Source organism: Dysidea avara, chromosome 13 (genome assembly GCF_963678975.1).
Source record: "Dysidea avara chromosome 13, odDysAvar1.4, whole genome shotgun sequence".
NCBI lineage: Eukaryota > Metazoa > Porifera > Demospongiae > Dictyoceratida > Dysideidae > Dysidea > Dysidea avara.
The window spans coordinates 16,767,251-16,789,610 of record NC_089284.1 but is presented as its reverse complement, the minus strand read 5'-3'; the positions used below and the strand labels follow the sequence as shown (position 1 = coordinate 16,789,610).

At 37.6% G+C, this 22,360-nt stretch overlaps 2 protein-coding genes across 4 annotated transcripts; one reads left to right on the top strand and one right to left on the bottom strand.

Moving 5' to 3' along the window:
* Window positions 1-483: 483 nt before the first annotated feature.
* LOC136243712 (3'-5' exoribonuclease HELZ2-like) lies at window positions 484-17,895 on the top strand. 3 transcript variants are annotated; one of them, XM_066035303.1, is made up of 23 exons: window positions 484-655; window positions 1,273-1,309; window positions 1,748-1,894; window positions 1,947-2,019; window positions 2,071-2,255; window positions 2,311-2,347; window positions 3,836-4,285; window positions 4,527-4,785; window positions 4,842-4,938; window positions 4,991-5,122; window positions 5,177-5,730; window positions 6,062-7,046; window positions 7,571-7,978; window positions 8,910-8,985; window positions 10,289-14,099; window positions 14,151-14,278; window positions 14,749-14,838; window positions 14,995-15,126; window positions 15,172-15,845; window positions 15,897-16,130; window positions 16,185-16,326; window positions 16,370-16,537; window positions 17,561-17,895. In XM_066035303.1, exons 2-23 carry the CDS (start codon window positions 1,307-1,309, stop codon window positions 17,665-17,667), a joined length of 8,892 nt encoding a protein of 2,963 aa, XP_065891375.1. In that variant the 5' UTR covers window positions 484-655; window positions 1,273-1,306; the 3' UTR covers window positions 17,668-17,895. The 3 variants fall into 3 exon arrangements, with proteins under 3 accessions (XP_065891375.1, XP_065891374.1, XP_065891373.1); XM_066035302.1 differs by lacking the exon at window positions 484-655 and adding an exon at window positions 833-923; XM_066035301.1 differs by lacking the exons at window positions 484-655; window positions 1,273-1,309 and adding an exon at window positions 1,479-1,687.
* On the bottom strand, window positions 17,847-22,341 carry LOC136243737 (PITH domain-containing protein 1-like). Its single transcript, XM_066035339.1, has 6 exons — window positions 22,039-22,341; window positions 21,942-21,985; window positions 21,801-21,878; window positions 20,582-20,686; window positions 20,428-20,536; window positions 17,847-18,005 (listed from the first exon to the last, which is right to left on the bottom strand). The coding sequence occupies exons 1-6, from the start codon at window positions 22,213-22,215 to the stop codon at window positions 17,904-17,906; spliced, it is 615 nt and encodes a 204-aa protein (XP_065891411.1). The 5' UTR covers window positions 22,216-22,341; the 3' UTR covers window positions 17,847-17,903.
* Window positions 22,342-22,360: the final 19 nt, after the last annotated feature.

Genomic DNA, 22,360 nt, shown 5'->3' with positions numbered 1-22,360 from the left:
TGCACTAAGGAAAGTTCTGGATGATGCTTCATGGCAGAATATTACAGCTTCCCAAAGAATATTTATGACTTGGAATTGCTGTGAGTGGTTCCCCTCCCCAGACTGACATTCTTTGTAGTTTAATGTACATGCTGCATACTTTTTTAATACCCTCTTCAACTTTTCCTTGCCATACACGTGTTATGTATGATTGACTAACCCTGTTTGGTGGTCACATGTGACCAAGGACTCATTTATGTACTTTTTAAGTGTTTCATTATCAGTAATGATGGTTCATCTCTCTGGTTAACCACTGATCTGAACAGAGTCTTATCAGACCCATTTTTCACCTTTGTCAACAGTGTCACTGACTTGAGGTCCGGCTTAAGCAGCCGCATTCAATGTAAAATCACCCAAAAACTTATAAATAGAGTTGTTCCATCACTGAAAGTGAAACTCCCTCCCCCAACATGTGATCATTCGGTAGTTTTATAAGAACAATCTTGGAATGAAATCGGATATGGATAGGCCAGCCGCCTAGCTACTGTAATTTTTTTTTAAGATGGTGAAGTGCTGGTGTATATAGCAATGTGCTGGAAGTGGAGCCGGCAGAGGGATTTTCTGATAGTGGCTGCGTTACTGAGAAGTGATGGCGTTATAACTTGGCCAACGAAAGGTTCGTAACCAGGAGCCTCTTCATGGTATTCCACTATAACACGATCCATCACAGCAGTTAACTGTTAGTACGCGATACTGAGAAATTTTGCGGCTTCTGTGGTTGATAAACGGAGTAGTATACGTAGTACCCGTTAACTCATGCATTCTACGAATATTTTACGACACTCTCAGCCCACGAAATATTACTAGGAAATAGGGGAATTCAGTTTATAAACTTAACACGTATTGCGGAAATGATGGATTCAACTTGTTTATGGATTATAAAAGTAAGTGTATTTTAGTGTCATCCCATTTCAGTGGTACGTAGCTAGCTAGTTCAGTCGTGCGACGTAATCTGCCTAAGCGACTAAACCGAACTAATCAGATTAGCGCAATATATATTGCCTCGTATATTGCTATGGTGCTATAGCGTCAGTGCATAGCTAAATAAAGGCACCGGTTCTAATTAGCTGCATACTAGACTATTGTAGGCTCTTTTATACCATATAGTGTAAGCTGTGTAGCATTTTCATTGCTATAGTTACTTATAATAGTCAGCAATTGAAAGTAGCTATAACCTTAATAGCCAACTATTCAACTGGTAAAATTGAAAGTCACATTTGTTGCTCTATTCAGGTTGTTTGGAAGAGAAGTAGATAACCAGTCATATATGGTGAGCTGGTACATGGGTTGTGCATGTGTGTATTTTGTCTTGCTGTATATTATGCTTTTTGTCCAGTCAGCCATACAAACATGTGACCATCATGTGGTCACAGCAAAGCCGTACACGGTAGATATCTGTGTACTCCCGTATAGTTTCCTAACACTGTTATATTCTAAGAATTAAGATGGAGGTTCTTATAAGCTAACTTCTTCACAGTTAGATTTTGTTAGGTTTAAGAGCGTATGAAGCTTAGATGAATTTCAAGATAAATTGTTACCAAGAATAGCAGTAGCCATACAAACTAACTAGTATATAAAGCCAGTCTTATCAGCTCAGTAACAGCCTGTGTGGTAGCTATACCTGGCAATAATGAGTAGTACTAGGAAAGTATGTTAACCTCTAATCAAGTTGACTAAATTGTATTACATAATTCATATCTTACTACAGGGAAGTATAGACAAGTGTGAAGAGGCTCTTGGGAAGAACACTACTGTTGACTGTGAATCAGGGATTAGTTGTGCCTCAGAGGCTATTGAAAGATTCAAAGATGATGCCAAATTATATCTTCTTCGTGCAAAATTATCTTTTAAACTAGTGAGTAGAGAGTCATACACCAGTACGTAATTATGGCAATTTTTGTTCATAGCTAGTTATTTCAAAATCTCAAGGCAAAGTTGACAACAAACGTATTAAGAATTGTTTAGGGGACTGTGAACAAGGTAAACTCTGATATGATCTTCAGAGTTATGATGAGTCCTCATCATTAATAGCAATAGCAATCATTGAACGAGGTCTCATGAAAGGTGATAGCACTACAGCCAAGATAGAAGCACTACAGTTGGGATATCTGTGTTGTGTGAAGCTAATGAATAGCCAGAGAAAAAGTGAATTTGAGCACCGCTTGAAAGAGTTTGGGATTGCAATGCCAGCAAATACAGATCAGATAAGAAACAAGGTATAAGGTTACATGTTGTATATCAGGTGTCATGTTATGCTGGATCGTATCATAGCTGCTTCGACTCTACCCAGGTGGACAGCATGGCAGCAGTAAGTAACGCACAATATGTACACACAAACACACAACACTTAGCCAGTTATACGGTGTTACACTGACTAAGCAAATGACCACAGCATGGCACTGTTATGTGCTGTCACAGGCATATCTCACATCTACAAACTACAAGAGATACTATTTCCAAAAGCATCATTTATTGATCCACCTCTTTTAGAAGATGTGATACGATGTTACAAAGAGAGACAAACTGTGTGCAGGAATTGTTACTATAATGACATGAAACTGTCCAGGGGCTACAATGCTAAGGGAGAGTGTACAAGTTGCCATTGGGAATTTAAAAATCTGTTAGTCATTCCCAAATCACCAATGACAGCTAATTATTACAAGTCTGAGATGACTGCAATTCCTCCATGGCCTAAAAGCAAACCAAATGACCTACCATTTGAATCATGTGCAAAATCTACTGACAGATCACTGAATCACAAGAGATGTCTGATCATGTCACGTAACTCAGCAGTGTGGTATGCTCATACTGTAGAGGAACTAGTCATTTGGACTGTCGAGAGAGAATATGGTAAGTGTTTACAACAATACTGTACTGTAGTAGCTATTTTTTGATTACTAGACTGCTCTTTTGAGGAGTTCATCAGGGATAGGGAACCTGTGCATTCAACTATGGTAGCAGCAGCAGCAGCAGCTGCTATGCCATATCAGAATATATATCCTATACAGCAAGTTCCAACAGTGTATTATCCATCAGTGATCACCTGCCAGGCTGTAGTAACACCATCTTATAATGTACCTGTAGGCCCCTACTCTGCTGGTTACATGGAACAATTGTTGTCAACTACAGTCAGTTCCTATTCTAGTAGTTTCCCACTCTCATACAATGTTCCAGTCTGTCATCCCACTATGTTTTATTCTGCTCCAGTGGCCACTTCTCAGTTTCAAACAGAACCAATGGTTCAACAATTTGGCAACATGACATTTTCTAGTTCACAAATTTCTCCTGTGGTGGTTGATGACAAAATAGTAGTTAGTACTACAGCTAACAATGAGGACACTGTTAGTGAGTGACTGACAATAAAATATCAAAACTGCTATAACACACTTAGCTACATCTGTGCATAACTGCACTTGTACATTTGTCAACAACTGATGTACAGACACACATCACTGTAATTGTACTTGTTTAATTGTTACTTTATGTGTTTTAATCAGATAATAGTTAATAGAGAAGTGATGGAGCCATGCTGAGTCAGGAGTCACTGCACTGTATAACTGGCTATCTTATGAGAACATTATCTGAACATGTTTTCTGTACGGGTGTAGTTACTGAAGCCAAAATAAACATTAGCTAAGTGTATTGATGCATAGTTGTTTGGTATATAATGTTACCACATGTACTGCTTGTTTTATTTCTTGAATTCTTGTCCACATGTTTATTTTATAGTAGGTCATAACATGTACAAGTATTTGTGTTTGTGTGGGGATTGTATGATTTACAAATATGTGTGCAGGTGAATTACAATACTCCTTGAAAGGGACAAACTTTACATCAGTGGATGAAATTCCCATTCACCTGTTGGAAAGCATTTCAACATGTTACTCACAGAAGATACAGGCATGTTACTGGTGTTTCTTAACTCACTTGCCATCAACACGGCAGCAGTTGTTGTCAATGTCAGTTGCTAGTGGTGTTTGTAGGAAGTGTTTACGTCAGAGGACTAGAGATGAGCTCATTATAGTTATCCCAGCTAGCAACCTGTGTGAGCCAAGTGTTTATGGGAAATATGTTGGCATTCCTCCAACACCTAAACACACCGATAGAATTACATCATTCAAATATTGCAACAAATATGAGAGAACAGCTGATCATACAACATGCCTTCGGCTCACCAGGAGAGGCAACGCATGGTATCCTCACTCTGTTGAAGAAATTGTTATCTGGACCATAGAGTATAAACAAGGTATTGATCACATCCACAAATGCTTGCATGTATGTAATGACTAAGCAAATGTTTGCATGGAGGTGAAAAGTGTAACTGCTGAGTAATGGCTATTAAGTTTCACAATCCAAATACATACTTGTATAAGCTTACATGGTACATATTTGTAGTAGCACTAATATAGGATAGACACTCATTGGATGTCATTTGTTAATTATATGTGTAAGTACACCTCTGCACTGAATCTCTACTACATATATAGGTATATCGTTTGAAGATGTGTACAAGGAATATTGCAAAGCAGAGCTTCTACCACCACACCCACCAACTAACACCCAACAACATGAAGACTATCTGTATTGTGGTTATTGTAACGTATACACAGCTAACGCACTTGACTTAGAGGATCACTGCAAACAGGACACCCACAAGTATGCAGTGTTTGCTGATTCTGGGAGAGATGTCCTGTGGCAGTTTAAACCACCACTACCAGAGGATTACATTTCAGTTACAATGCACGGGTATGAGTGTAGTTAGCATGTGTAGTAATGTGTATCACAACTCACTATGTTTGTAGTGTTGACAAGATCAAGGAATGGAAAATGCGACTCAAAAGAAGGACAAGAAGAATTGAAGAAATTCCATTTGGATTACGAGATCAAGCTCAAGCTAAGGTAAAGGAACATGATGATGGACTTTATGTGTATACATCACATCATTATGCAGCTTGACATTACAACCGGCATATTTGGTGTGGATACTAAGCTTGAGTGTTCCTGTATGACACTGAGTGCTTCTCGTGTCTTATCAGCTAGGTCCACTGAGACCATTAACTGGACACTATCAATAAAAGGAAATGTAGGTTGTTCATTTTGTATTTATGTATGTAGTGTATATGTATGGTTGTAACAGCAACATCACTCACTTCGTGGAGTACGGTTTAGTGAGGAGTCAGTTTTTAAGCTTACAAAAGTGTTCTATTGCTCAACCAAAAAGAACTTCCCAATTACTAATAACTTGTGTTGTGCACCAGACAACAAACCTGGAATACTACTAGGCATAGTGAAGGTGTGTTTCTCTGCTGTACCAAACAAGTGTGATGAGTACAACAATGAGATACTAATAGATGTTGGATTACAGAAAGTGTTATCAATTCCTGTTGAATTAAAAGTTGTCACTCCTCAACTGTATAAACTCAACAAATGCTTGCAGTCTGGCAAGTTATACTTAAACACAAAAAGTATTTTCAGTAACACCACACTAGAGATACAAGAGATGTCTCCGAGTTCTATCAGCTTGGAAGATAAGCAGTTAATTAAAAACTTCCAACAACAGTTGATATCCTCACAGCTTTATTCAAATGATTGTGCTACACTACTAGAATCAGATGACCAAACTAACTATTATAAAAAGTTGAGTACGCTTGTATGTCTGGAAGGGGACCACAGACAACGACTAGTGCAAAGGTATATGTTTGCAATATTTATACATTGTAGGTTTTAGTGCCAGCCAAAAGCAGTCACTTGGGGCCAGAATTAGTTTGTTGTTTAAGTTCAACTTCAAACTGAAAGTAAATAGTACAAATTTGTGCTGATGACTTATCACAACTTTCCTACAGCTGCTATACGTTACACTTTATACAACTGAACACATGAGTTTATAGGACTGTAGGAGCTTCAAAGCCTTGCATTTTGAATAGCTTGCATGGCTATACGAAATAAAGTGTTGTACAGTACAAAGAAGTTTATCTTTAGTTTAGTAATAAGCATATGAACTTCATGTGGTTCTTTTACTTAGAATATCCAGAAAGGAGATCATGGCCAAGTTAACCTTTATTAGGGGCCCTCCATCAATGGAGGTTGACCTACAGGAGTTAGGAGAAGCAGAGATAGCAGAGTGCTCTATGCTGTTGAAGTTTTCTCCATCTGTTTTATTACATTTTTGTAATCAGAAAAATGATAAAGCATCCATCTGGGAATGTCGAAAAGAACTTACAGAAGATGCCCTGTTGATTACTTTGCCTCCATCATTTTCAATACCCCTGCAATATGATGGTATGGACTTTTCCATTGATTTTGAGTTCATAGCAGATCTCACACACTTGGCTAAATGCTATTCTGCAACCATCAGCTATGAGAGACGGAAACTGAGTTACTTGTTGTTCCCATCTAATCCATTGTATCATAGCCAGAAAGGTAAATGCATCACTTGTGGACCATCTCTGAAGCAGTTTAATGTGCAGCTGAATCCCCAACAGCTCACAGCAATGGAAGCCATCTTGTTGTCTCCTTCAGTTTTGCCTGTAGTGATAGCAGGTCCTTTTGGAACAGGCAAAACATTCCTTCTTAGTTGTGCAGTGGAGTACCTGATGAAGAACTGTCAAAGTTCATGTGTTTTGGTCTGCACACTCACCAACAGTGCAGCTAACGTTTATTTGGAGTATTTCTACAACAGAATACTCCCAGATAGTGTAGATATATTGAGGTTGGTATATGCACAACGTATGATAACATCAATTCCACAGCATATACGTGAGAGATACTGCTTATTTGATTCAACAAAGCATTGTTTTTGGTATCCTAATGAGTCTGAGATTAAAAAGTATCGTGTCATTGTAACAACGTTGGGACTGGCACAACAACTGCTGAAGCTCAAACTAACTGGTCACTTTACTCACATTTTTATTGATGAAGCTGCTCAGGTGACAGTTCCTGAAGTGATGATGGCGCTATCGTTAGCTAGTAACACTACTAAAGTTGCTCTAGCTGGAGATCGCATGCAAGTAAGTAATCAAAACAATATGGCAATGCATATAAAAGTGTGATAATTCAATTGTTAACATAAAACAAACTGCTGGCTGCTACAGCACACCTTTAGGAAGGTTAATGGCCTATCACTTAATAAATGCTTGTTCTTGTTTAGTTTCCTGCAGTGCAACAAAATTAATTTCTAAATTATGGAATAGTCATAGTTTCAAGCAGTTCTGTGAAGAGTAAAAGCATTTAAATCAAAAGGTGTGAAATATGCTAAAGAAAACAACGAGGAGAGAAGAAACACAAAGTCATAAACTAAACTTGAGTGCATGTAGTATAAGCCCGAATGAATACACGGATTCTGGTCATAAGCAATGGTCTTGTTATGTAGTTTACATCTGGTGTAGTGGTCTAGGAAAAAAGGTACTGCAAAGAAATAAATTCTCAGCCATATTTTTTGTCCTTGAAAGTTTGAAGTCATGCAGTGGTCATATACAAATTTACATGTATACTTGAAATACACATGTTACTTAAAATGTTCTTTGTGTTTCAGACAACTCCACTAGTTTATTCTCCCCTGGCTAAAGAGTATGATCTACACAGATCACCTCTGGAGCAGGTCTATGCTGAATATTCTCACACACAAGACAGTGGGAACCAAATCTTGTTGACTCAAAATTACCGCACTCATGGTGACATCCTAAAGTTGCCATCAAAGTTCTTCTACCGAGGAAAGTTGAGATCTTGCGATACCATAGAAAAACACCCTACTATCAGTCCATTGCTGTTCCTGGAGTCTAATGATCAAGAGAATTACCTATCTGAGTTTGAGTCTTACTTGAACACAGATGAGGCAGAACAAGTGGTCAAGTTTTTAAAGGAAACACTTTTACCAGGATGGCCAAATGACTTGTGGGGTGAAAAGCCAAACATTGCAATATTGACAACAGAATATGCTCAGGTTGGTGGCGTTCTAAGTAAATTGATATGATGCAATTGCTACTGATAGTAATTTAGCACATTGCTAAGTCAGCAGGGATCCCAGGAATGTGTTAGAAGCACACATATGTAAAAATATTGTATATAGTTATGCTATGCGAACAAAACATACAGAAGACTTCAGAAACAGTTGCTAGTGATTGTTATAAGGTTGCAGAGTTTGTTGTGTCTCAAAGCTATATGCTTCAAAGGAAAGTTTGTGTGCTTCATTTGCAAGATACTTTGAGCTAAATCCGAATGTGTGGTTTATTCTATCTATAAGTTTTAAGAGTTTAGTCTGCAGGCTTTCCGGACAAAATTTGAATGTAATAAGAATATGTGACTGGGACTGCGAAAATAGGGCATGTGGGCACATATAATTAGCCTAAATTTTCACTTTTCATGGCTCATAATTTTTGATACCATTAAAGTATGGACATGAAACTTTCAGCATGTATTACGCATTCAATTGACTTTATAATGCAAGTTATAGAATGCAGATATTCTATTCCAGTACAGAGATATGACCCGTTGTGTGACAGGGTGTAGTTTGTGCCCACATGCCCTATTTTTGCAGGCCCGGTCCATTATGTACATTGTACATTAGCCAATTTTCAAGGATGTTGATATCCCACTGATTGAAAGCCTGGGAGTCTGCAACTTGAAATTGAAGCTCTCAGAAAAATCATATTCCAATGACTCATAAAGTGACATAGTTTATATGTAGTGTTTGAGTGCTGGTATGTGGCTTCTTGTCAATTCCTGGAATCTCTAATTAAACCAGCACTGCATGTCATGATTTAGAGTTTGTACTTAACATGTATAGTTTCAAATTATCTACACATAAAATTATGTGTAACTGAAGTATGTAACTAATGTAAGTTTGTGTGAGTAGTAATGTTGTTATTTTACAGGTGAGGTATATTCGTTCTGTACTAAAGAGGGAGAAAATGCCAATGATATTTGTTGATACAATCAGAAATGCACAAGGTTAGAATATTGTAGTAGCTACTTACACATTCCCAATTGCATGTCAAGGACTTCTGATGTGTTTGCAGTAGCAATAGTTGGCTTGAAAGGAATGTGGTACTATATGCATACTATATTTGCTCATATCAAAGTCATCAGTATACTTACTTTTAAATTATAGCTGAGTTGGAGACTAATAAATGGCCACATAAACTCAACAGAAGGTTCTTTGTATCTTGCTGTTGGCTTTTTGATCATCTTGTTGCTGCTGCTGCTTCCATTGCTGCCACTGTTGTTTCTTCAGACTTCCTAGCATTGACCATGTCCATGGAGATACATTTCAGTAGACTGTTAACCTTTAAGTACCGGTATAACTACACTCTACACAAAGATCCTTGTACAACATATATCATTACAATGGTGATCTTCAATTTAATGAAATATATTAACACTAATTCTGAACTATTGAGAATAAATGATCGGTTGTAATGACCACTTTCTCAAAGCTTTTTAAAGTTATATTATTACTGTAATCAGGGGAATTTTGTTGAAAGGTTTCCAAATTTTCTGTTGCATGCTACTTAAATCTTAGGGGTCTGCTCCCCCAGAGTAAATTTAAAAATCAGATTGAACCTGGTAACAATTTTCACCAAAAAATCATTTGTTAGGAATTTATTGAAATAGGTTGCTTGTGCTTGAGGGTCTGGGAGCATTCCCCCCAGGAAAATTTTCAGATTTTAAATATCTGAGATACAATTTAAAACTATTTTTACTATGTCAGTACAGAACTAAATAACTACTTATAGTTCTTAAAATGTGACTATTCTATTAGAGTGGTTGACTGATTTATTAGAGTATTTCAATCTGAACTTTTAACACCTTTTGTAAATCATTGCAATTTTATTTTACCAGTTCTGGAAACCTTAGAAACCCCCTTTATCTGCCCCTGGCAATACAACAGTTATTTTGCACTCTAATACAACGTGTAAAAGGCTCTAAAATATTCATTGTCAGAATTTTAACAAGGGAATGCGAATAATTAGTTTAGTTATGGATGTTCCTGTTTTAAAGCCATGTAAACTTTTTGTATCATTAAAAAAATTTGAGTATTAGAATACTATATGATTGTGCTTACATAATTATACTTACGTGTTTTAGTCCAATTACTTTTAATGTTTGAGCTACAATGATTAACCTATCTGTAGATCAGTATACTGACTTATTTCTATTAGTAGTTTATACACATGTATTTTTTGTAGTACAAAACTGCTAGGAATATTATTTAGCTATTTTAGATGTAACCATATTATGTCATTTTCTGCAGGTTATGAATTTCGAGTAGTTATTCTCAGTATTGTGAGGACCCACATCAGCATTGACAAGGATTCCATACACGAGTGTAGCTTTTACACAGATGAGAGAGCTCTCAACACAGCCTTCACCAGAGTCCAGTCACTAATTATCACTGCAGCTCACCCCTTGTCCATTATTACTAGAGGAAACATGTCATGTAGGCTGTTTTGGGCATCCTACCTCAGCCAGTCTATGAAGGATGACAAATGTAATCAGTTGAAGAAACAGTTAGTGAAGGAGTGCAATGTTGGCCAAATAGCTAAACACTGGCAGCTTAGTCCAGAGGATTATGAGGTTTACAGTGCTCTCACTAAACACGGGGAGCATGTTAGTGATGCCTCAAACAATCAGGGATATTTCGACCAAATATTAGAAGATCTTGAGAAAGAAAATGTAGTGGATGATGTAAGCACTACTTCATCACATTTAGCTGGTCATCACGATGCAACAGAGGAACCACAGATTATACAGCCTTCACAAAGCAGCACTACTACTGTTAGTGTCTCTTCTACTAGTAGCAAACCAAAACGTACCATAACCAAAAGTAATGTTCCCCTGCATGAGCTGACTAGCAATGCTAGTTATCAACCTATTAGCTCTATTGCTGGTGTTTACAGTAGTCTTACACCTGAGTCTAGACATGGTAGTCACAGCACAGCATCTAACAGAAGAAGCATTGCAAGAAAATTTGCCAGTAAACGAGAGGTGAGCAGTCGTAGGGCAGTTGTATCAGGACTTCATAGTCCATATGTTAAAGTATCTGCTAACTCAGAGAAACACATGGTGACAGTGATAAGAGGAGCTGAATCTGGTTATGCAATTGTTCTGGACCCTGCTGAGAAAGATATATGGCTTTCTGACTCCTCTGCTCTCAATCGCTCACTAAGAGGTGACACTGTTGTAGTAAAGTGTCATAGTAATTTTGGGAAAAGGAAAGGAGAAGTTGTAGCAAACATTTCTTCTGTTGAGTATAGGCACCCAAAAAAATACTTCATTTGTTTTTCTGACAGATGGACGAGAAATCTTCTAGTCCCTATAGATGCAGACTATCCCAAAATTGACACATGCCAAAAACTAGAAAGAGAAAGTGGGCTTAGTGTGTTTGCAGGAGATAGCCAAAATCAAGCGGCTGTAAGAATCAAATATGAAGATGTACTGAAGAATGTATACCTTGTGCGACTTGATCATCCATGGAAGGAAGATCACGTGTATCCAAAAGGAGTGCCAGTAAAGCACTTTAGCCTTGAAGGAGATCTGACAGCAACATTAATCAAAATTCTGAAGTATAATTATATTCCAGCAATGACCTACTTTGATGGTACATTTTCTCCACAAGCATTGAATCAGGCACGACAACAATTTCCAGAGAACTGGAAAATTCCTCAGAGCGAGATAAGAAAGCGGAGAAGATATAACAATGTATTCACAATTGATGATGAAGAAACTGTTGTGATGGATGATGCATTGAGCTTGGAGTTTGATAAAGATGGAAATTTTGTTGTCAATGTTCATATTGCTGATGCATCCTACTTCATTAAACCAAGATCAGCTTTGGACAGAGATGCTTTACAAAGAGGTAGGACATTTTATGGTATGGAAGAAGCAATGTTCATGCTACCAGATGAGATATGCATAAACCATGGCAGCCTACAAGCTGGTAAAGATCGACTTGCAGTCACCACACAATTTGTGTTCTCTAAAACTGACCACAGTCTGCTTACTCCACTTAGTGATGTAGAGGTGCATAAGAGTATAGTTTGTTCTGCCTGCAAGCTCACCAAAGAACAAGTTGGGAAATTTTTATTGGAAAATACTTTGAAAGGAGTGGAAGGCCTGACACCATCACAGCTTGATAAACTGAAGAAAGATTTGTCAACTTTGAATAAAATTGCAACAGTTTTGAGAAAATCTCAGTGGCCTGACAGTCACCTTTACCAGCCTGATCGAGGTACAAGTAACAAGTACAGTTTGGAAGGTGGTTCACTAGTTGAGATGTTTATGTGTTTGTGTAACAAAGCAATTCCTGCAAAGTTGTTGAAAATCAATAAGCAGGTAGGTCCTGTGGTGGTACACCAACCAATAAAACACTTCAAGCAACACGAGTGGTTGAGTAGCCATCAACACTTACTAAAGTGTTGCCCACTGTTCAACAGAATGATTTCCAGTGAAGCATTACAATCATTCAATTCAGGGGAACATCAGCAGCAGCCGTTAGAAGATGATGCAACATCTGAAGATGAGTATTTTCCAGGCAACATTGAAGACACAGAATCCAATCTTGGGAGTGAGGAATACCCTAAGCTCGAACATGAAGAGGTACCAGCTGTCAACCTGGAACCAGATGATGTTTTAACAATATCTAATGATACTTGGGAGAAAATAGTTGGATCAGCTGGAAAAAGAGACTGTAGTGAGTTAGCAACTATCTTGTGTTCACTGGATAACTTCCCTGAACTATATGTTGCTTATCGGAAGTTATGCATGTCTCAAACTAAAGCATTTTACACTGTGATCACCAGTAATAGTCAGGTGCCTCAATATCGGCACAGTCATTTTGGTACTGTGTATTCTCACTTCACATCTCCACTAAGGAGGTACCCAGATATCTTGCTACACAGGGCTATTCTCAGTGGTAAGAATGCTACACTTCCAACCACTGAAATCCTTCAGAGAATGAGCATTCACAAATGGGATGAAAGAAAGTTTTCTGAGAGGAGAGACCAACTCTATGTCGTTAACTGCTGCAAGATGCAAGCAGGATCAATTGCAGTGACAGCATATGTAGGACAGGTCTCCAACAAGTTGATGGAGTTACACATGTCACCGCAACTGCATGAATTTCTCAGTGACAGGATCTGTGAAATCAGGTTGTCACATTTGCAAACAAGATGTGACAAGAACAGAGTACTGAAATGGAATGTTGAAATGATCCCAGCTCCATTAAACAGGTCCAGTAAGAAAGAAAACAAGAGAAAAGAAGAGATTGAATTAGTGCAAATTCCAGTGGACACACTGGCCAAAGTGGTTGAAGCACTCCACAATGATAAGTACACAAAAGCAAAAGATCTCATCAAAACCACATCTGATGGGATAAGCCCATCAAAATGCATTGATTCTGAGCAAGAAATAGATAAGAAGTCCTCCCATAAATTGACCATCACTAAACACATCAGGGAGAACAGCACGCTAGATATCCAAATCTCATCCACCCATTCAAAGTCTTACTCTGTTGATCCAACAGTCAGTCTAGTCCACATATCAAAAACCTTCTCTTGTTGCTTGCTGCATGTTAAACATCCCATTGAATGCTATGCTCCTGAAATTCTAAACTCTCCTCCGTTTCATGCCTACAATACATTATCCGATTATGTCAAGTTATGGCAGCCAGTAGTGGAAGCTGAGTCTATCACTAACAGTACTGGCAGTAAAAGAATTCCAGTGATAATCAAGGAGCTGCATTTGGAATGGACCTCTAGAAATGAAGCACAGTTTGATGTTACTCCAGATTTTAGGATTAAATTCCGAAAACCATTTGAAACTGGTGACCTAGTGTGTATTCAATATCGTAAACTGTTACCAAACAGTGGAAAGTTTGACTTGGAATCAGACAAAGACAAGAAGGTCACATGGGTTGCACATGGGAAGATAGTTGGAGGTAGCAGAGAACAAACCACCAAAATAGAGTGCCCCAGAGAGAGCACAGTTCTACCTACAACTCAGGGGTTTTCTCTCACTGATAAATTGTGCAACTTAGAAGTAATACCACTGCAAGTGACTTTTAGGTATTCTATGTGGTTTAAATTTATTGTATGCATGTATTTATTTACATACAGGCGTATTAACATAATGTTCCGCAAACTTCAAAAAGGGTCTCCTACTGCTAAGCAAGTGCTGCTGGAACAAATATGCTGCAGGAAATATTCATCTCCTATTATAAATCCAGCCAATATTGATAATGAAGGTTGTATGTAACACTTATGGTGTGCACATGCAGTGGAACTCCTCAAAGGGATACTGTAATTTTTGGGCATACACTTTTTTAGCTGGGGATCAAGTCACCACTGGGTTGAGATTTTTTCTACATTTCACAGAGTTTCAGTCTCCCTGTACAGTTTATACTATTTTTGTGTATGCACATACGAAGCTACTAAAATATGGACAACTCTCTATAATGAAAACCTGCACTACTAAATAGGGTTCCAGTGTATAGTGCATGGAAAGGTACCAACTTCCTGCATTTGCAGGTCCCAATTGGGATAGTTTAATAAACTCTTCTAATAGAACACACAAGATTTTACTATATGAGCATACACTATTTGGAACCATTTGTATAATAAAGATGCTTTACTGTGCAGAGCTGCATGTACAAGTAAAGTTAATAATTATTCAGCAATTATGTGTTTCTAATGTTACAATATGTTTGTCACAAAGGTGATGATATGTTGAATGAAGGCCAAAGAGAAGCGGTAGAAAAGGCAGTGATAGAAAACAACAAATTACTGCTGATCCAAGGACCTCCAGGTATTAGGGATACTGTAATAGTTGTGATATGTTGTATGTTATGATATTCTGCCAGTTATATTAGTCAATTTTAAAAAATAATACCATTTCCCTTGGAACCATATTCACTGTTCTGTTATTAAATTTCCTGTATATGTGTGGTATTTTGTATTTCAGGTACAGGCAAGAGCACAACTTGTGTAAAACTGATGAAGAGATTTGTTGAAAACAATGAAAACAAGTCCCCTGGAATGGCATCAAAAGTTATCTACTGTGCCCCTTCTAATAAAGCTGTCAATGTTGGAGCATGTGAGTATCACAGAAATGTCTTCATATGGTCATTGTATTCTACAGGTGAAATGTTGAGGAAGTTTCCATGTATCCAGATAGTGAGATCTTTTGGTCACACAATCGAAAAACTTGAGCTAGACAAACTGTATCCAGGCTTGACAAGTGTGATACCAATATATGCTACTAGATCTGTGCTGTTCAGAAATGATGAAGATGTTAGCATGTTACCAGAGATTCTTAAGGGTCATTGTTTACATGAGAAAATAAGAGACCCTCAAAGTCAGCAACGAGAAATTGAAAAATTTATCGAATTTGAAAAACAGCTGAATAGCCGTATAAAAGAGCTATCTCAAAAAGAAGATAACTACCAAGAAGTAGAAGAACTTACTAACAAATACATAAATTTACGTAAACTCGCAGAACAAGTTGTTTTAAAATCAGCTCAGATCATTTTCTGTACTTGTGCTGAAGCTGGTAGTGGTAGACTGACTGGTGGTAAGATACCAATTAACCAGTGTGTTGTCGATGAGTGTGGCATGTGTACTGAACCAGAGACAATATTACCAATGATGTTGTCTGAGAAGTTTATTCTTGTTGGGGACCACAAGCAGCTGCAGCCAGTTGTGTTGAATAAGATAGCTGATAGCCTCGGCCTGAAGATATCAATGTTTCAACGTCTTTTTGAGGATGAGCACATGAACAGATATGGTGTCACGCTGACTACACAATATCGTATGGTGAGTTAAATATGGACAGAAGTAGTGTGTGATTCTGTGTTACATTTCTAGCACCCGAGCATCTGTGAGTTCCCATCCAACCAATTCTACAATGGAGAACTACAAGCAGCTGATGAAGTACTGAAGAGGCAATGGGGAAAACAGTTGCCCTCTAAACTATGGCCACGACCAAAACATCAGAGATGTGTTTTTATACATGTTGAGGGATCTGAAGAAATATCTGGAATTGATGCCAAAGGGAGTTATGAAGAATCAAAATACAATGAAAAGGAGGCTAAAGTAGTGGTGAGTTAAATGTCATCTCTTCAGAGTATAATCATTGCTGTTGTGTCTTCACAGAAATATGTTGTAGAACATCTCCAGAGGAGTAACATTTCACCAGATGAGATAATGGTACTAACTCCTTACAGAGCACACAAAGATCACATCAAGGAATTGCTACCAAACAAAGTAGAAGTGAATACTGTACATGGGAGCCAAGGTTGGTAGATCACATGATGTCATGTGATGATGCACTATCACAGGCCGAGAGTGCAATGTCATCATCTTGACAACAGTACGGTCACTACCAGAGGATGAAATACCTGCCCATCCTTCTCACAATTGGGTTAACAAACACATGGGATTTGTGACTGATCAACACCTGATGAATGTAGCCATTACTAGAGCTCGAGAAGCTTTATGCATAATTGGTAAGAACACTTTTGCATGAGTGCAGCATTAATGGAACAAAATGTACAGGCCATAATGACAAATTGGACCTGCCTTTTGTTTTAGTGCTGTTGTGATAGCCAGAACATGGACTAGTATAGCAGTGTGGCTAATTCCACTTTCTGTCCTCATGTCAAAGTGGTCTGTTTCTATCAGTCCATACATTTAGAACAAGGCACCAAGAACAGTAGCAATGCTGTACTTTACTGTATATAGTAATTAGGGTATTATCTACAGTAGCAGAACAACATTGTGTGCCACTTAGTCAGTGTTCTGGTTGCACACTTATGTAAATATATAATGTTCCAGTTTACAATTTTCACGATCTCTACAAATATCAGGTAGGGCTGTAAAATAGTCTAGTTGCTGAAAGTAACATTTTGTTTCTAGAAATGTAACTAAAGTAAAACTATTTAGCAGCAAATCAAGTTGTAGAGATTTTTAGCATTTAATATATGCAAAAGTTTAATGCACAGTAGCAAAAATTAAAGATCACAACCCTACAAAAAATTACTGCACAAAAAGTATGGTCCTGACTCCTTTTACCTCTAAAAGAGAAAAACCACTTTATTATAGCAAAAATAGGTTGGTCTTAAAGATCTGTTGTTCCACTGTACACTTGAAATGATAATACAACTGATTACATATATACTTTCCACACTGAAGATATTTTTTGTGACACAATATACAGGCGGTGGAAATGTTGGAGCTTTTACTTTTTTTTGTACTCAAGTTTCTGTCTCCTCGCATGTATAGAGATAATAGAACAGTCAACCACTCTAATAGAACAGTCAGATTTTAAACAGCCAGTAGCTACTTGTAACAACACAGTGAGAATAGTCTAAAAATACTATCTCACTATCTCAGAGCTTTTTAAATATCTTCAAGTTTCTGTGTAGCTCCATTGCCACTGGACACAATTAATTACACTGAACGTTACGAGAAGTAGTGAACAGTATTTTAGTTGTGCACTACCAGTTACTACAATCTGCTGTCTCTAACAGGTAACGCACACTTGATAAGAAAGCACCTAATGTGGAGAGATCTATTGGACCACTATGAACAGCAGGACAGTGTGATATGGGACTTCAACTCAAACATCTCATCTTAAATTATCTAACATGTGTGTGCAGTGTGTTCATGTGTAACAGCATAACACACACACACACACACACACACACACACACACACACACACACACACACACACACACACACACACACACACACACACACACACACACACACAATAATATATATATATATATATACGCATAAATGTATATCCATATAATAATTAATATTTTTATATAAATTTGTGCTACAGACATCCAATTTACAGTGACAATTAGGATATAATATTTCCGGCAGAGTTGAAGTCGTTCACTTTGTGATCAGCAGGATTGGGTCTTGCCTCGTATGTACATATGGTCACTTCATGTCTATTAGCCTAGCAACAACCACCACCCAGTTATTATGATGTAATTATGATATAACAGTCATTACACAATAGTCTGACCAACTTTGTACACTAATTGTTATATAATTACTACCCCCAGGCTACACTGGTGTTACAAGTGTTTAGTGGTGAACATCTAGTGAAGTAAGAGCACATCACGTTCACATGTGATAGAGCTGCATGTTGCATCCAGTTATGACGGTACAAATTTTAGTGAACAATGCCATCAAATTCTAATGGAGTGAAGGTGGAAGCGTGTACTATCACAACACACAAAAGAACACTGTATGATAGTACACTTATCAATGCATTCAATGTCATCTACGACACATGTAGAATTTACCATTCTTTGATAGTGTTCTATCCTAACAAAAATATTATAACACTCTAATAGAAGAGCCATTAATTCTAATACAACAGTCAAGAAGTAATCAATTGGGCAACAATTTCTGTTACAGTCTCTTCTGTTGTAACTCATGACATATTCGTACCCTGATGGTAGCATATGACTTGTTGGTGAACACTCATTTTAAATCTTAATGTATAGCTACAAAAAAGTTATAACTAAATCAGCCATATTTTTAAACACATGTGCTTATAAGTTTTGGAGAAAACTTTTTGTAAAAATCATACTATCTGTTAGGCGCATACGCCTAATAAATAATTATGATGAGTGTAACACGGAATCACTACGTTGTAATAGAGTAGTTAATAGAGCCTATATTTTTCAGTACAAAATATTTATGTCCATAGCATATGGCTTGAGTATTTTGTCAGGTGACGTGTCACAACTCCATTTATGGTGCCAGATGTTAAGCAGCTAGAAAAGAAACACTTTGTGCTAAGGTTTGTATCTTCGTAAGGACTCTGTAACACATAATGACATGAATTAATATCAAAACATGGCAAAATTTCTGTGCAATGCATTTGTAGGGCTTCATGATTACGTTTTACGTTTTGTTATAACACTGTCTTATAAACACGGTGCCACAACTTCTGCATACTATGGTTTACGGAGATGGGATATGGTTCATCGTATTCCTTGATGCCAGGTGATTCATGTAGTATATGTGACCGTCTCAGCAAAAACCCGACTTGTTCGCACAATTGATAAAAATTTTTTATTCACTCAGCAATATCAGCAGTGTCCAAGGAATGGACCACCAAAGTTTCAGCCTTCTGTAGTGTGTAGTTCTGGAATTATAGTGATAGACAGTAGGAAGAGTAAGGTAATGAATTTGTACAGCGATTATACTGAAAATAAACTACAAGCACTTACATTCGCAGCCATAACTTCCGTTTGGATTAGTCTACAACGTTGCAATTTGGCTTAAAACCTTCACCATGGATCAGCACATCAGCCAAGGTATAGTATTAGCCCTGTAAATAATTGCGCATATGGATATGAAGGCGGTTTGGTTGAAGAAACGATGACAATCTTGTTTACGTTTACTGTATTGTAAACAAATGCATGTGACACACATCCCGTTGGAGCTAGAGAAACAAAACAAAGATTTTTGAACTCTCCATGAACAGGCGAATAAGATGGTATATAATTTTAATCGATTTGAGTCTTCCTTCTTCTAGTACTGGCCCGATTAAAACTAGTGTAGTTTTTTTTTGTGGTAGCATGCGTAATTTTACAAATTATTTTTAAATTTCGATTTTCTCAATACGCATGCTTGTGTGAACAAGTCGGGTTTTTGCTGAGACGGTCACATATATATATAATAGAGTGTGCTGAGACAAAGGGAATAACCATTTATATTTTAATCAGTAAGCTCCAACACATTGAATGATACCAAGTTTGGCTAATTTGGTCGAGGGTAACAAGTTGTACTTTTGGGGTTTGTTCACCTGAGTAATTAAATTCTTCAATGGAGTTTTGTATGGAACACATATTATGGTGTAATCAACAGTGAATAAATGTTGCTATGGTAACATTACAACAAAAGTTTGGGTGGCATTTTATAGAGCAAATCAAGGGCTTTATTTTGTTGTATATTGTGCTGTAGAGGTTATGAGTGCTAATGCTTGTACTTTTGTGTTTGGTATTATTGTGTAAAATACATGTATTTTGTATAGGGAAAGGGAAAATGGCTGTTGAGGAGATTTTTCAATCGACCAGTTCAACCAAGCTAAGGCTGCTAAAAGGATATAGATAATGTTTTGGGTTGTTTTGATGTGTAATTCCTAAGAACTAAGGGTGAAATTCAGTGTTGTGTAAAATTTTGTTTTATGGCTTCATTTGACAAACCCCAATAGCATGTAGAGTATTTGTATTGTGTTTCAGATCACAAGATGGACGATGATGAACCTCCACTGGGAATGTACAGTAATACACACACATAACACAATGGTAGTGTACAAGGGACCAAACACTATGAACAAGGACAATAACAAACATAAGAACCTCTTTGTAGTCTCCTTGGAAACCAATGTAGTAGATGATGGTTGTGTCATCTCCATAGTTACGGGAGAAGTGCATCAACAAACTTTGTACTGATGAGAATTTTGCTATCCTAGTGTTGAGAAGTGATGTCATTATACATCATGAACACACCCACTTTACAGGGTACTCCACTTCTCCAGTCTGGTCCTTGCTGAGCTGGATCACCTGATCCGCCTCTGCCGCTAGTTCGTCAAACCCCATTGGTGGCCGGTTCTTGTACCTTGCAAGAAGAGATCAGATTTAGAGGACCTCTGGACTAGATAAATCACACTATATTGTTACTGGAATGCCTATATGTGAAGTCTCTGTTCATTCAAAGTCACTCAGAGTGAAACTAAAGATTATCTGGAGTTAGTATAATCACAAATAGGAAATAAACATTTAGATGTGTACACATATTTCAAATTTAACGGAACAAGCTGTAGAAACACCCAATTCAATTTCTTTTCTACGTTGAGGCAATACCCAAGGCAAAAGTATTATTATCTGCCATCTTGTGATCAAATAATATCCCGACAAAATTGTCTATATGACTTTTAGTGGCTCCTAAACATTTGATTTGTTAGCTAATCTTTTGGCAATCAACATAGCTCAAGACCATACATAACACAAGCTGCATTAGCTGATATAGCACAGTTAATAGACACAATGGTTTGGTGCAGCACAATTACTGTTCTTTTAAGGCTAACAAACAACTTTCTCAAATATAGCAGACACACTAACATGTTTTATTTTGCTTTTTGTTCATGATATGATCACTCCATTACTCTCCACAGAAAAAAGTTATTGGAGTGTCTTTCAAAAACTATGTCATCTAACTGCACAACATGGATACAAAGAGACAATAATGGCGCAATAAAGTTAAAGGACAGTATACTGGCAACTATATCAAAAAACTGGAGCATTTTTGGAGCAATGGGGGCAATGTTTGTTTGTTTGTTTGCTGTCAGACCTTCAGTGCTGGTCACTGTAAAGTGCTAATAATAAATAATAATAATAAATACAGTTTGAATAGAGGTGCTCCTTGCTCATTGTACAGAGAATGACCAATTATGGGCTTAGGAATTGGGTTGCACTTTTCACAAGCTAATAGACCACTTAATATTGTATATACACAAGGACACAATTTTCATAGACGAATGAAGATGAGGATGGCACCATTTGATGTACTCTATGGGTAGCTATGTATGTAAACTAACTTCTCATTTCCACCCATATTGTCATTTCATTACTGCGTTTTCATCATAAGTGACCAATAGTTAATAACTAGCTATAGTTGACTAAAACTGTAACCATGCGCCAGTTCTACATGACACTACAAAAGAGTGACTTACAATCTTAACTCCTTCGGGTGCTGTCCACCATCCCCACCAATCACACGTAGTGCTTTCAACTTGACATCACCTGTAAACCTGCAGTAGCAGCCACACCCACTCCTAGTGAAGCCACTCCCACTTTAGCTTGTACACACTTACGGGACATAAAATAGCAATTCTTCGTCACAGTCGCTCTCCACGAACTATACAGGGATCACGTGTCCATGCAACGAGTCTGATGACGTTAAATACACACCTTGTCTTTGTCCAGTCGCTGCTCCCAAGCCTTGAACACTTTTTTACCGGACCCGTCCTCAGCCTCGTTCAAACACTGCACTTTGGTCAAGTCAATTTTCTTGTACAGGCTAAACAAAATGGCGGGGTCTTGATCGTCATGATGATGGCCTCCACATCCGTGTGAAGAGTGACTCATCTTCGTCTATATATGAACACACAAAACGAGAAACGAAGGGTAAAACACCTGTTTTGCGATCAATACATGCTTTTAGATTCTTAAGGCGCTTAAACAGTCATTTGTATATCCGGATATATCCGAGAACAAAAATAAATCAAAGCGA